At 48.1% G+C, this 13,837-nt stretch overlaps 1 protein-coding gene across 1 annotated transcript in view; it reads right to left on the bottom strand.

Moving 5' to 3' along the window:
• Positions 1–7,760: 7,760 nt before the first annotated feature.
• The window catches only part of Stpg4 (sperm-tail PG-rich repeat containing 4), a 61,291-nt gene continuing 55,214 nt past the window's right edge, over positions 7,761–13,837 (bottom strand). Inside the window, exons 6-7 of the mRNA XM_004660201.3 lie at positions 11,504–11,608; positions 7,761–7,877 (exon numbers count right to left, since the gene is read on the bottom strand). Of these exons, the coding sequence (XP_004660258.2) occupies positions 7,761–7,877; positions 11,504–11,608 (222 nt within the window). The remainder of the gene's footprint in view (positions 7,878–11,503; positions 11,609–13,837) is intronic.

Genomic DNA, 13,837 nt, shown 5'->3' with positions numbered 1-13,837 from the left:
GCTAGACCCTACATCAAAAACAAAACAAAACAAAACAAAAGTTAATATTAGGGCTGGAGAGATGGCTTAGCACTTAAGGCGCTTGCTGGCAAAGCCAAAGGACCCGGGTTCAATTCTCCAGTACCCATGTAAAGCCGGATGGATGCACAAGGTAGCACATGCATCTGGAGTTCGTTTGCAGTGGCTAGAGACTGGCATTTTCTCCCTTCTCCCACCTTCTCTCACTCTCAAATGATTAAGGTATATTTTAAACTTTATTTTATTTGAGAGTGAGAGAAAGAGGCAGATAAGAAAGAGAGGAAGAGGGCTGGAGAGATGGCTTAGCGGTTAAGCGCTTGCCTGTGAAGCCTAAGGACCCCGGTTCGAGGCTCCGTTCCCCAGGTCCCACGTTAGCCAGATGCACAAGGGGGCGCTCGCGTCTGGAGTTCGTTTGCAGAGGCTGGAAGCCCTGGCGCGCCCATTCTCTCTCTCTCCCTCTATCTGTCTTTCTCTCTGTGTCTGTCGCTCTCAAATAAATAAATAAATAAATAAATTTAAAAAAAAAAAGAAAGAGAGGAAGAATGGGCGTGCCAGGGCCTTCAGCCACTGCAAGAGGACTCCAGCTACCTTGTGCACCTGGCGTATGTGAGTCCTGCAGACTTGAACCTGGGTCCTTTGGCTTCACCGGCAAGCACCTTAACTGCTAAGCTGTCTCTCCAGCACCGGTTTCTAATGCTTTTTAGCTCTGTTTCCACATGCTGCTGCTTCTAGCTGTGTCTCCCGGCTACTCCGAAGCCAGACCCTCTGCATTCCCTTTAGCAGTGTGAGCACTATGAGAGAAGAGGAGAAGGAACTGACTGTCCTGACTAAAGGACTAAAGAGACAGAAGTGCGGCATCCTGGCTGCGGGAAGACAGTGCTATAAGGAACATTGGCAGCGCCGGGCGTGGTGGCACACACCTTTAATCCCAGCAGAGGTAGGAGGATCGCTGTGAGTTCGAGGCCACCCTGAGACTACATTGGAAAAAAAAAAAAAAGGAACATTAGTAGCCCAGTGAGTTGTTGGCCAGGGAGGTCCCTGATGCCCCTAAAACATTACAGGCCATTGCCGAGGCCCTTGGTTTCCCACCAGGACTAGATGGTAAGACCCTATTGCTGAAGACTCCATATACTTGGGCTGCAAGGCCACTGAGAAATCCTGCTGGAACTGAGCTGATAACCTCCTCCATGTAGACCAGCTGACAGAAAGCTGGAAGAAGCCATTCTGCATGCGGTTCAATGGGAGAGAGAGAAATCACCAGTGAAGATACTCAACAGTGGACACTGCAAGCCTTAAATTTGGTCAGCCAGGCCAAATGAGCCAATGGATGCAATAGTGGCATGCCTGTTATGGGGGAAACCAACAGCTCTCTAATTGGACTGGAGGCCCACTCCATCCCTGACACTAAAAGCCTATAACAGGGGTAGTCATAAGCCCTAGGGGTGTAATGTCCCCTGGTGTCTGGCTAAATATATATCCTATGCTCTCCAAACTGCCCAGTAAGCACTTCTCTTAATGTTTTGTTTTGGTTTTTTGAGGTACAGTCTTGCTCTAGCTCAAGATGACCTGGAATTCACAATGTACTCTCAGGGTGGCCTCGAACTCACAGTGATCCTCCTACCTCTGCCTCCCTAGTGCTAGGATTAAAGGCGTGCGCACCCACGCCTGGCTTTGACTCTGCAGTTTGACTGGGAATATACACAAAAGAATTTAAAGCGGGGTCCCAGACTCATGCTCTTAGCAGCATTGTGACTGTTGACAACAGCTACAGCATGGAAGTGTCCCAAGTGCCATTAATAGATGGCTGGATAAGCAGAGCATGGTGTATACATACACAGGGATATTATCCAGCCTTAAAAAAAAAAAATAAGATGTTGGGGAGGGAGGGAATTACCATGGGATATATTTTATAATCATGGAAAATGTTAATAAAAATTTAAAAAAAAATAAGATGTTGTGCTAGAGAGATGGCTCAGTGGTTAAGGTGCTTGCCTGCAAAGCCAAAGGACCCAGGTTTGACTCCCCAGGACTCATGTAAGCCAGATAGATACACAAGGGGGGACGCACGTGTCTGGAGTTCATTTGCAGCAGCTGGAGGCCCTAGAGCACCCATTCGCTTGTTCTCTCTCTCTCTCTTTCTCTCTCTCAAATAAATAAAAAATTTTAAATTAAAAAAAAGAAGACTGGGCTGGAGAGATGGCTTAGAGGTTAAGGCAATTGCCTGAGAAGCCTAAGGATCCAGGTTCGATTCCCCAGGTCCCACATAAGCAAGATGCACAAAGTAGTGCATGTGTCTGGAGTTCATCTGCAGTGGCTGGAGGCCCTGGCGCACCCATTCTCTCTCTCTCTCTCTCTCTCTCTCTCTCATAAATAAATAAATAAAAATAAATCTTTAAAAAAGAAAACAAAAAAAAGTTCAGACTCATAATACAACATGGGAGAACGACTGAATTGCATATTCTGAAACGGCTAAGATGGCAATTGCATGTGATTTATATTTTATTACAGTTTTAAAAAAGAAAACAAAAAGCACCACTAATTTGAACTTGCATATTTTTGTTTGTTTTTCAGTTTTTCGACATAGGGTCTCACTCTGGTCCAGGCTGACCTGGAATTCGTTATGGAGTCTCAGGGTGGCCTCGAAATCATGGCGATCCTCTTACCTCTGCCTCCCGGGGGCTGGGATTAAAGGCGTGCGCCACCACAGCTGGCTGAACTTGCAGATTTTTTTTGAACAGTATCTTAGCTTAATAGGGCCTTTCAAGGAATCTGAGGCCTGTGGTCCCAAGACCGGACAGCTCTCTGCTATGGGCAGGAGGTATCCGGCGTGTTAGAGACGAGACTAGAACCACAGCTGCTCCCCAAGACAACAGATGGTCTGGAGAAGTGGAAGGGTTCCCACGTGGGTCTGGAGAGCAGTACAGTGTGGGGACAGGAAAGGAGAGAAAGAGGACAGAATGTCCACATCAGTACTGTCACTTTTGACATTCTCTGGCTTTAATGGAGACGAGACTTCACATGGAAATAGCATGAGATATTTGCAACCAAGAAGAGACATTCCCTTTGGTTGGATCAAACTCAGAGAGCAGTTGGGACAATTGTGTGGGGGTGAAGGAACCGAAGGATGCTCAGGGGAGCCAGGGCAGGGACCCCTGGGGAACCAGTGTCCTTGCAGGAGAGGGGCGGTGGAGGGAGTTATTTAAGACCCTGGGGCAAGTCCCTCGGGAACTTGAGATGGGGTGGGTGGCAGCCTAGGAAACCACTAAACCCCTTTGATTTGTGGCACTCTGTGTCTAGCTTTGGATATGTCCTTTGATGCACACCATGGCCCTTGCTACTAGCTGTAAATACCCCCAAGCTGAGAGCGGAAGCTCCGTGCCAACCCCAGGTTTGTCCCGCCTCTTTTCCCTCATCTTGGAATTATTGTGCGGGAACTCTGACCCACTTGGAGAGTAAGTTACAGAAGTATTTGCCCTGAAGCTATGCTCTGATCAAAGCCAGCAAGAAATGCTGCTTCCAACTCGGCTAGAATGCTCCGTAGGAGGGAAGTTTCTTCCCCCAAGGTGAATGGATTCCGGAGACGATAGCCCTTGTAAGGGCTTCCAAGTGTAGAGAAGAGAAGAGAAGAGCCCTTTCTCTTTGTTTCTTTTTTGTTTGTTTGTCTGTTTGTTTGTTTCTAATAAGGCATGGTCCAACATGCCTGGAGATAGATAGATAGATAGATAGATAGATAGATAGATAGATAGATAGATAGATAGATAGATAGATATGTTTGTTTGTTTGTTTGATTTTAATGAACCATCCCCCCGTCCTTTCTATTTTTATCTTTGGTTTTTCAAGGTAGGGTCTCACTCTAGCCCAGGCTGACCTGGAATTCACTGTATAGTCTCAGGGTGGCCTGGAACTCTCGGCGATCCTCCTACCTCTGCCTCACGAGTGCTGGGATGAAAGGCGTGCGCCACCACACGGGTCCTTTCTCATTGTTTTCACATGAGTGTTAGGTCAGGACAAAATAGACAACAGGAGGGCGAAGTGGATCATCCACATTCCTCAAGAAACTGTCCAGCCATTATCTCTCCCCTGCCCAAGGCTCCAGGTCTAGCTTTCCTGCCCCCCCCCCATCTCTCACCAGGTCCTACTGCCCCAACAAAGGAATTCCTTCCCTTCCTCGCCTTCCCTCAACTGAAAAGCCTGTATAGCCCACTATCTGTAACCCCAAACTGACTGCTCGGCTCTTGAGAGTCAGTCCTGGCTGATCGCACCTCCTCCCCTCCGTCCCCGACTAAAAACTCCCCTCAGAGTGGTCTCCGTGGTCCTTGGTCACTCCTGAACCTTATGATGAGCAGTTTTTATTAGGTAGCTTATCCATTTCCTTAAAGTTATCGCCACCCTCTGGACCGTCCTGCCTCATCTGAGCCTCACCGCCCTGCATCCCTTTTCTCCAGGCCAGGCTGCTCCCCACCAGCAAATGTTTACCCCTGCGTGAGCCTTCGCCCGCGTGGCAGTCCTCACCGCTGAACCCCCCTCTCCTCACCCGCTGCTGACCATGGCCTATCAGTCCCTCGGTCCCTCAGTTCGTCCGTTCAGCTTGTCCTTAGACTGGTGTCTGCTGCTTCCCTTTCCGCTGTGAACACACACAGGGGTCACAGCCACAGCTCTGGCCAGCACAGGGATGTGACAGCTTCCTGAGGCTGGAGCCATGATCTGCGTTGACAGCAGTCTGGAGGCTTCCGACCCCAGAGAATCCACAGATTCTCCTCAACGCCACCCCCCCCACCCAGCTTTCCCAGCCTCCTGAACTCCTTTTCAGGCTTGGCTTCCCTACCATACGCCCCCAATTCTACTTCCAAGCTGCTTCAACCCAGCATGACACCGTGCACATATACTCAGAAGCTTTCCACTGACTTGAAATCAGAAAGGTAGCCGTGGGCACAGTGAGGATGTGTTCATTATTAGTTGATATTGCTTTTGTGTGCAAACCCTAACCTAAGGGCTGGAGACATGGCTTAGTGGCTAAGGCACTTGCCTGCAAAGCCTAAGGTTTGATAGGTACTCCCGGTCCTACGTAAGCCAGATGCATAAGGTGGCGCATGTGTCTGGAACTTGTTTGCAATGGCTAGAGAGAGACCCTGGTGCACCCATTCTCTCTGTCTCTCTCTCTCTCTCTGTCTTTCACTTTGCCTCTCTCTCAAATAATGAAATGAATAAATAAATAAAATATTTTTGCTGGGCATGGTGGTGCATGTCTTTAATCCCAGCACTCAGGAGGCAGAGGTAGGAGGATTGCCCAGAGTTCAAGGCCACCCTGAGACTACATAGTGAATTCCAGCTCAGCCTGAGCTAGAGCGAGACCTTACCTTAAAAAGCCAAAAAAAAAAAAGAAACCTAGATGTGTCTGTTATATGATATGACATATATATAGGTATAGTTTATGCTCCTAAAGTCATGGTAAGTAAAACAATATGAGATTAAATCCAGCAGAAGAGAAAATGGTGCAATCAAGAGACAGCGTGGCCTGGATATCCACGACCTCACAGTGCCTGACACTACCTACACAAGACCCTCATAAGAGGAGGAAAAGATCATGACATCAAAATTAAGAGACTGTTGAGAAGGGGAGGGGATCTGATGGAGAATGGAGTTTCAAAGGGGAAAGTGGGTGGAGGAGGGTATTACCATGGGATTGTTTTTTTATAATCATGGAAGTTGTTAATAAAAAGTTGAAAAAAAAGAGAGAGAGAGAGAGAAAGAGAGACAGCAGATGCGAGATACATGAGGCAGCTGTTGGTAGAACAACATATGCTGTTTGACAGTGGCCTTGCTTTTTTTTTTTTTTTTTTTTTTTTTTTGGTTTTTCGAGGTAGTGTCTCACTCTGACCTGGAATTAACTCTGTAGTCTCAGGGTGGCTTTGAACTCACGGCAATTCTCCTACCTCTGCCTCCCGAGTACTGGGATTAAAGGCATGCGCCACCACGCCCGGCAGTGCCCTTGCTTTTTATAAGAGGTATGTGCTCTACACTAACAATAGATGCACAAGGAGGCGCATGTGTCTGGAGTTTGCTTGCAGTGGGTAGAGGCCCTGGTGTGCCCATTCTATCTCTCTCTCTATTTGCCTCTTTCTCTCTGTGTGTCTGTCGCTCTCAAATAAATAAATAAAAGTGAATAACATTTTTTTTTAATTTTTAAATTTTTTTGTTTATTTTTATTTATTTGAGAGCGACAGACACAGAGAGAAAGACAGATAGAGGGAGAGAGAGAGAGAATGGGCGCACCAGGGCTTCCAGCCTCTGCAGACGAACTCCAGACGCGTGCGCCCCCTTGTGCATCTGGCTAATGTGGGACCTGGGGAACCGAGCCTCGAACCGGGGTCCTTAGGCTTCACAGGCAAGCGCTTAACCACTAAGCCATCTCTCCAGCCCGAATAAAATATTTTTAAAAATGCTGGGCATGACCTCACATCTTGTCACCCCAGTTCTGAGTGGGGCAGAGATAAGAAGATCACTGGGACTCTCTGGTCTGCCACTCTAACCAAAAAAACCAAGTAACCCTCAACACCCCCCACCAAAAAAAATTAGCTGAAATCCAGATTTAGTGAGAAACTCTGTCTCAAGGACGGTGGGGGTTTGATACAGGTGTTCCCCATAAACTTAGGTGGTCGGAATGTTAGGTTCCCAGCTGATGGCAATTTGGAAATTAATACCTCCTGGAGGCAGTGTATTGTTGGGGGTGGGCTTATGGGTATTATAGCCAGCTTCCTCATGCCAGTGTTTGGCACACTCTCCTGTTGCTGTTAATCCATCTGATGTTAGCCAGGAGGTGACGTCCACCCTCTGCTCATGCCATCATTTCCCCTGCCATCATGGAGCTTCCCCTCAAGTGTGTAAGCCAAAATAACCCCTTTCTTCCCACAAAAAAAAATAGATAGGCCAGAGTGTAGCTCAATGGCAGAGCACACGCTGATCATGCATGAGGCCCTATGTTCAAATTCTCTCACCTGTACGCACGCAGGATAGTCACTGGTATATGGACGGGGAGAAGCATACCTCAATGAGGACATAAGCCAGTGACGTAGTTGACTGTTGTCAAACACTATGCATTGGACACAGCTGCCGTACTTTCCTAGGAGGATCAGTGCAACAGGTTTGTTTACTGCAAACATGTGAACAACGGCCAGTGTTGCAATGTAACTAGGCAATTGGGATTGTTTTGGCTCCCGTTTGTTCTCCAGGGACCACCATCACACGGCCCTACGTCACCTCTGGCACACAGGTTCACGAATAGAATGGATCCGTGTTGTTCTTTGCAGGGAGTTGAAAAAGGGGGGGAAAGTGCCACGTTTTGGGGGATCCTGCCGGGCTCCACGTGTGGCTTGAAATGGATGAGCCCTGGAAGTCTTCAAGGGCACCTGAAGGTCTTCCAACACGGATTCACGGGAGCTGGAGGGTCCATGAGTACAAGGCCGGGACGCGTTTGTCATCCGCATTGCCACAGGCATAGCCCAGTCTCTTGGATGGATGTGCTCCTGGGGAATTAGAAGAGACCAGAACGCTGCCTGGACCGCTCCGGATAAACAGGCAGGTTGGTCACTCCAGGGAACAATCTTGTTTTGTGGCCAACATCTACAAGGAGCGGACAAAGTCGTTTTCTAAACACAAATCCTCGCTAAAACTAAAGGTGTCTTGGTGCCAAGATTGCTTTATTTTTTATTTAGTTTTTTGGGGTTTTTTTTTGTGGCTTTATTTTAAAAGCCAATCGTGTTGTTGAAGAACAGGCTGTGTTCTCGGCCCATTCTGGCTATGGTTGGGGACTGCTTAGGGAACTGCCTTGCGGATGTATAGGCTCCTGGGCCGGGTGTTTTCTGCAACACAAAACAAAGTGGGGTTCGATGAGCCGGTGACAAAGCTAAAGTCCTTGGTTGGGGCTGCTGCTGGCTGAGTGTGGCTCATTCCTGAGAACTGAGGCAGCTCCCTATTGGGGTCACTTCAAGGTGACACATGGGTGGGACCGTTCAGTAGCAATGGGCATCTGAGGGCAGAGGCAGGGTGACTCCCCACTGATACCCCGAGGCATGCTTTCTCCCATTCGTGCTAGGTCCAGCAGCTCCTGTCACAGCAGCTGCCATCTGCCTCCTGGATAACTGACCCTGGACAGACTGACCGCTACAAGAGGAGGTCTAAACCAAAAGCCCCAACCGCTACCCATGTTGCCGTCACTGACTCAGTGTGATGGAGTGAAGTGTTTCCTGGCCCTATCTGTAAGACCCCAGGGACAGAATTATTCTCAAGAAATCCACTCAACTCTCGTTTTTGTTTTTGTTTTTTTTTAAAGGTAGGGTCTCACTCTAGCCCAGGCAGACCTGGAATTCACTATGGAGTCTCAGGGTGGCCTCGAACTCACGGCGATCCTCCTACCCCTTGCCTCCCGAGTGCTGGGATTCAAGGTGTGTGCCACCACGCCCGGCTCATAAGGTCTCACTTTTAAACATCATGTTTTCACTTGGTTGAAATTCTTGAACAAAATAGTTTGTCAAAAATTTAGGGGCTGAGCCGGGCATGGTCAGCTTGAGCTAGAGTGAAACCCTGCCTTGAAAAAATAAATAAATTTTTAAAAATTAAAAAATAAAAAAGATAAAAGAGGGCTGGAGAGATGGCTTAGCGGTTAAGCGCTTGCCTGTGAAGCCTAAGGACCCCGGTTCGAGGCTCGGTTCCCCAGGTCCCACGTTAGCCAGATGCACAAGGGGGCGCACGCGTCTGGAGTTCGTTTGCAGTGGCTGGAAGCCCTGGCGCGCCCATTCTCTCTCTCTCCCTCTACCTGTCTTTCTCTCTGTGTCTGTCACTCTCAAATAAATAAATAAAAAATGAACAAAAAAATATTTTAAAAAAAGATAAAAGAAAGAAAGAAAAGGAGGGGCCCAGGGTCTTGGCTCAGCTGTTAAATGCACTTGCTAACAAAGCCTGCCAGCTGGGGTTCAATTCCCAAGCCACCTACATAAAGCTTGATGAGGCATTCACTTATTGTGGAAAGAAAAGGTAGCCCCCCCCAACACACATATGCAAATAATTAAAAAAAAATTTTTTTAAAGAAGATGAGGAGCCCGGGCATGGTGGCACACACCTTTAATCCCAGCACTCGGAGGCAGAGTTAGGAGGATCGCTGAGAGTTCGAGGCCACCCTGAAGCTACATAGTGAATTCCGGGTCAGTCTGGGCTAGAGTGAGACCCTACCTCGGGGAGGGGGCTGGGTGGGGGGAAGATGATGATGATAATGATGACCACAAAGGTTTCAGAATCCAGCAGGCCTGGTTTGAGTTCTAGTCACAGCCATCAAGGATGACGCCAGGCCATCAAAACGGGCAGAATGCCTGTCTCGTGGGAAGGGGTGACGTCCATCCCCTCTGGAACAGGCGGCACCCTGCCTGGCCACCGACAGTCCTTCACCACTGCCATTCGCTGTTCCCACAGCTGCATGCCCACCCCTCCTGGCCATTTGCTGGGTCTCCAGGAGACAGTGGGTGGAAACGGCATCACCCTGCTTGTGGCCAGCTGCCTGCAGAAGCCGCTTTAGAGGCAGGATGTTGACTTGGCCAAAAGCAAAGGAGCGGGCTGCAAATCTAATCAACTCCCGACCACACGTCAAAGGAAGCAGGAGCCTTTATTAGTGCTGTTAACGAGGATGTAATGTGCGTGTGCGTTGCTGGAAACCAGCCCACAGAGCAGAGATTCAAGGAACTGTGCCCGCAAGAATACCCATCTAAGCCGGGCGGGGTGGCACACGCCTTTAATCCCAACACTTGGTAGGCAGAGGTAGGAGGATCACCATGAGTTCGAGGCCACCCTCAGACTACACAGTTAATTCCAGGTCAGCCTGGGATAGAGTGAGACCCTACCTCAAAAAAACAAAACAAACAAACAAACAAAAATACCCATCTAGGGCTGGAGGGATGGCTTAGCGGTTAAGGCATTTGCCTGCAAAGCCAAAGGACCCAGGTTCAATTCCCCAGCACTCGGGAGGCAGAGGCAGGAGGATTGCCAAGAGTTAGACTACATAGTGAATTCCAGGACAGCCTGGGCTACAGTGAGACCCTGCCTCAAAAAAACAAAACAACAACAACAAAAAGGTGACACAAGTGTTTAGCAAGAGACCCTGGTGTGTACACACTCACAGCAATGTGCAAATAAATGATTTTTTTTTTTTTTTTGGTTTTTCAAAGTAGGCTCTCATTGTAGCTCAGGCTGACCTGGAATTCACTATGTAGTCTCAGGCTGGCCTGGAACTCATGGCGATCCTCCTACCTCTGCCTGGGATTAAAGGTGTGCGTCACCAGAGATCCTCCTGCCTCTGCATCCTAGTATATGCATTTTCCTGGGGTGTTTTTTGTTTGTTCGTTTGTTTTTAAATTTATTTATTTACATGAGAGAGAGAGAATGGGTGTGCCAGGGCCTCCAGCCACTGCAAACAAATTTCTAAACCCCTGAGTCGAACCTGGGTCCTTTGGCTTTGCAGGCAAGCACCTTAACCGCTAAGCCATCCCTCCAGCCCATGTTTTTTTTTTTTAATATTTTTATTTATTTGAGAGCGACAGACAGAGAGAGAAAGAGGCAGATAGAGAGAGACAATGGGCACGCCAGGGCCTCCAGCCACTGCAAACGAACTCCAGACGCGTGCGCCCCCTTGTGCATCTGGCTAACGTGGGGAATCGAGCCTCGAACCGGGGTTCTTAGGCTTCACAGGCAAGCGCTTAACCGCTAAGCCATCTCTCCAGCCCTCGTTTGTGTTTTAATATGGGTTCTAGAGCTTGAGCCCAGGTCCTCATGCTTGGGAGACAAGTGCCTTACTGCTGAGTGAGCTCCACCTCTCCCAAGGATTTTTACAAGACACTGTTGGTAAACTCCATGCCGTGCTTGCGTAATATTCGTTGGTCTTTGGGGGCCTTTGAGGCCCTCCATGCCTCCAGAATCTACTCTTCTATTATAAGCTCATTTGAATGAATTGAAAGCTCTCTGTAGACTTGATTGCATATGTGGGCGGGAAGCTCTTCCTGCCTCCCTGAGTCCTGCGGGGCGAGGGAGGGGGATAGTGAAGTGATTGCTCGCACCCTTAATGGTACTGTTTGCTTTAATAACAATGATTCTGCTTGAACTTTTGATTCCTTGAACTCTTAGAAGACACACACACACACACACACACACCAAGAGTGGCAGTTCTGGGTGGCCTGTGGTGGCCCCTGCACACTGCTCATGGTCAATTTCAAACCATTAAAGGTGTCCCCTCAAGCAGGCCACCCTGGCTGGCCTCGCTGTTTAATGGCTGTTTGATTGGGCCAATCTCGGGGCAGAGTCGCCCTAACTTAGAGCTGGCTGAAGGCTTCCAGAGGTGGGAGCTGTCAAGACACCCCTTAACTGGAGGTTCCACGGGGTCCCCACCCACACCAATGGAATGGCAAGACCTACTGCTCTGCAGAAGTCTGCCCTTGGGGATACTTACTGAACTGTTCGGCAAGAATCTGGGGACCCTGGATCGGAAACAAGAAGTAATGGGGTTTGGTGGCGGCGTTTTCAAGTTATACTGACCTGGTCCGGGGCCTTCATGCTGTAGGGTATTTAAAAAATAAAAATACACAAACAGAAAAAAAGAGATATGTCATTATTACTCGGGGTTGGCATATTCTTAAGGCTTTATTTGACTCCTACAAATGTGCACATGAATCAGCGTGAGAGGGCAGAAAAGTCCCAAGGTCTGAACTTGAAACACCTTTTAAGCTGGGCGCGGTGGCGCACGCCTTTAATCCCAGCATGTGGGAGGCAGAAGTAGGAGGATCGTCGCGAGTTCGAAGCCGGCCTGAGGCTGCATAGTGAATTATTCCAGGTCAGCCTGGGCTAGAGCAAGACTGTACCCCCAAAATAAATAAATAAAAATAATAAATAAATAAATAAAGACTTTAAGGCATGACCTGGAAATTTAGGGAACAAGAACAACACGTGTGCCACCTGCTTGAGTTGCCTAACATGCGGACAGAGGGACACTGAGTGACCTGGTCTTGCTGGGCCCCCAGTGTCTGCAGGCTCCCTTCCCACGTGGCACTTACTGTGAATTGAACTGAACTATTAGCTTACTAAAACACGTTTATCCTTTCACGTGGCTGTGACATCTGAGGAGGTCGTGACAGCAATTGACGATGCCGTCCGCTAAACAAACCAGGTAAACACAATTTAAAATAATAACAAAGAGCCAGTGGGAAAATTACAGTTCACCGGCAGGAAATACAAATGTTCAATGAGAAAACTGGGCTTTCACATCATTCCCAACCAAATAGCTTCTAATCAAAACAAGGAGATGCTTTGTTCTGAGGACGGGATCTAGAACAAAAAGGGAAAGAAAGAAAGAAAGAAAGAAAGAAAGAAAGAAAGAAAGAAAGAAAGAAAGAAAGAAAGAGAGAGAGAGAGAGAGAGGGAGGGAGGGAGGGAGGGAGGGAGGGAGGGAGGGAGGGAGGGAGGGAGGAAGGAAGGAAGGAAAGAAGGAAAGAAGGAAAGAAAGAAGGAAGGAAAGAAAGAAGGAAAGAAGGAAAGAAGGAAAGAAGGAAAGAAAGAAAGAAAGAAAAGGGTTGGTAGCGTAGTTCAGTTGAAAAGCACTTGCCTAGCATGTGAGCATGAAAGAAAGAGAGAGAGGAAGGAAGGAAGGAAGGAAGGAAGGAAGGAAGGAAGGAAGGAAGGAAGGAAGGAAGGAAGGAAAAGAGAAAGAGAAAGAGAAAGAGAAAGAGAAAGAGAAAGAGAAAGAGAAAGAGAAAGAGAAAGAGAAAGAGAAAGAGAAAGAGAAAGAGAAAGAGAAAGAGAAAGAGAAAGAGAAAGAGAAAGAGGGGGGAGAGAGGAAGGAAGAAAGGAGAAAGGGAGAAAGGAAGAAGGGAGGGAGGGAAGGATGGAGGGAGGGAGGAAGAAAGGGAGGGGAAAAGGGAGGAAGGGAAGAAAGGAAGAGAGCTCAACAAGGAGGGAGAGAACCCACATGTAACAAGCGTGGGCACTCCGTGGTGTTGGCAGGAGTCTGTGTTTGTGATCAACCTTTCTGCAGCAGGTTGGCAAGACCTGAAATGGCTTAAAAATGCACTTGCTGGGCATAATAGTGCATGGCTTTTTTTTTTAAAGTTTATTTATTTGTTTATTTATTTGAGAGAGAGAAAGAGGGAGGGAGGGGGAGACAGAGAGAATGGGTGCACCAGGGCCTCCAGCCACTGCAAACGAACTCCAGATGCGTATGCACCACCTGGTGCATCTGGCTCACGTGGGTCTTGGGGAATCAAACCCAGGTCCTTTGGCTTTGTAGGCAAACGCCTTAACGGCTAAGACATCCCCTCCAGCCCAGCGCATTCCTTTAATCCCAGCACTGTGGAAGCAGAGGTAGGAGGATTGCTTTGAGTTCGAGGCCACCCTGAGGGCTACATAGTGAGTTCCAGGTCAGCCTAGGCTAGAGCAAGACCTTACGCTGTGGGAACGTGGCACACAGGGAGTAGTGAGTCATAAGCGGGGATGCTGACATGATGCCAAGCTTTTTCTAGTAAATTACCTTTATTCCCTCTCCCATTTTCAAGTGGGTTTATGCCCACTGTCTCAAGGGTAGGGTAGGATAAAAAAAAAAACAAAAACAGAAAAGATTCCTTTTGGCAGAGCACCTAAGTTTGATTCCCCAGTACCCACATAAGGCCAGATGTACAAAGTGGTACGTGCATCTGAAATTCATTTGCAGTGTCTGGAGGCCCTGGTGTGTCCATTCTCTTCCTCCATCCCTCTCTCTATGTCTTTCTCTGCTTGCAAATAAATAAATATATAT

The sequence above is a fragment of the Jaculus jaculus genome, chromosome 18 (genome assembly GCF_020740685.1).
Source record: "Jaculus jaculus isolate mJacJac1 chromosome 18, mJacJac1.mat.Y.cur, whole genome shotgun sequence".
In the NCBI taxonomy this organism is placed as follows: domain Eukaryota; kingdom Metazoa; phylum Chordata; class Mammalia; order Rodentia; family Dipodidae; genus Jaculus; species Jaculus jaculus.
This window is presented reverse-complemented; position numbering and strand designations above follow the sequence as displayed.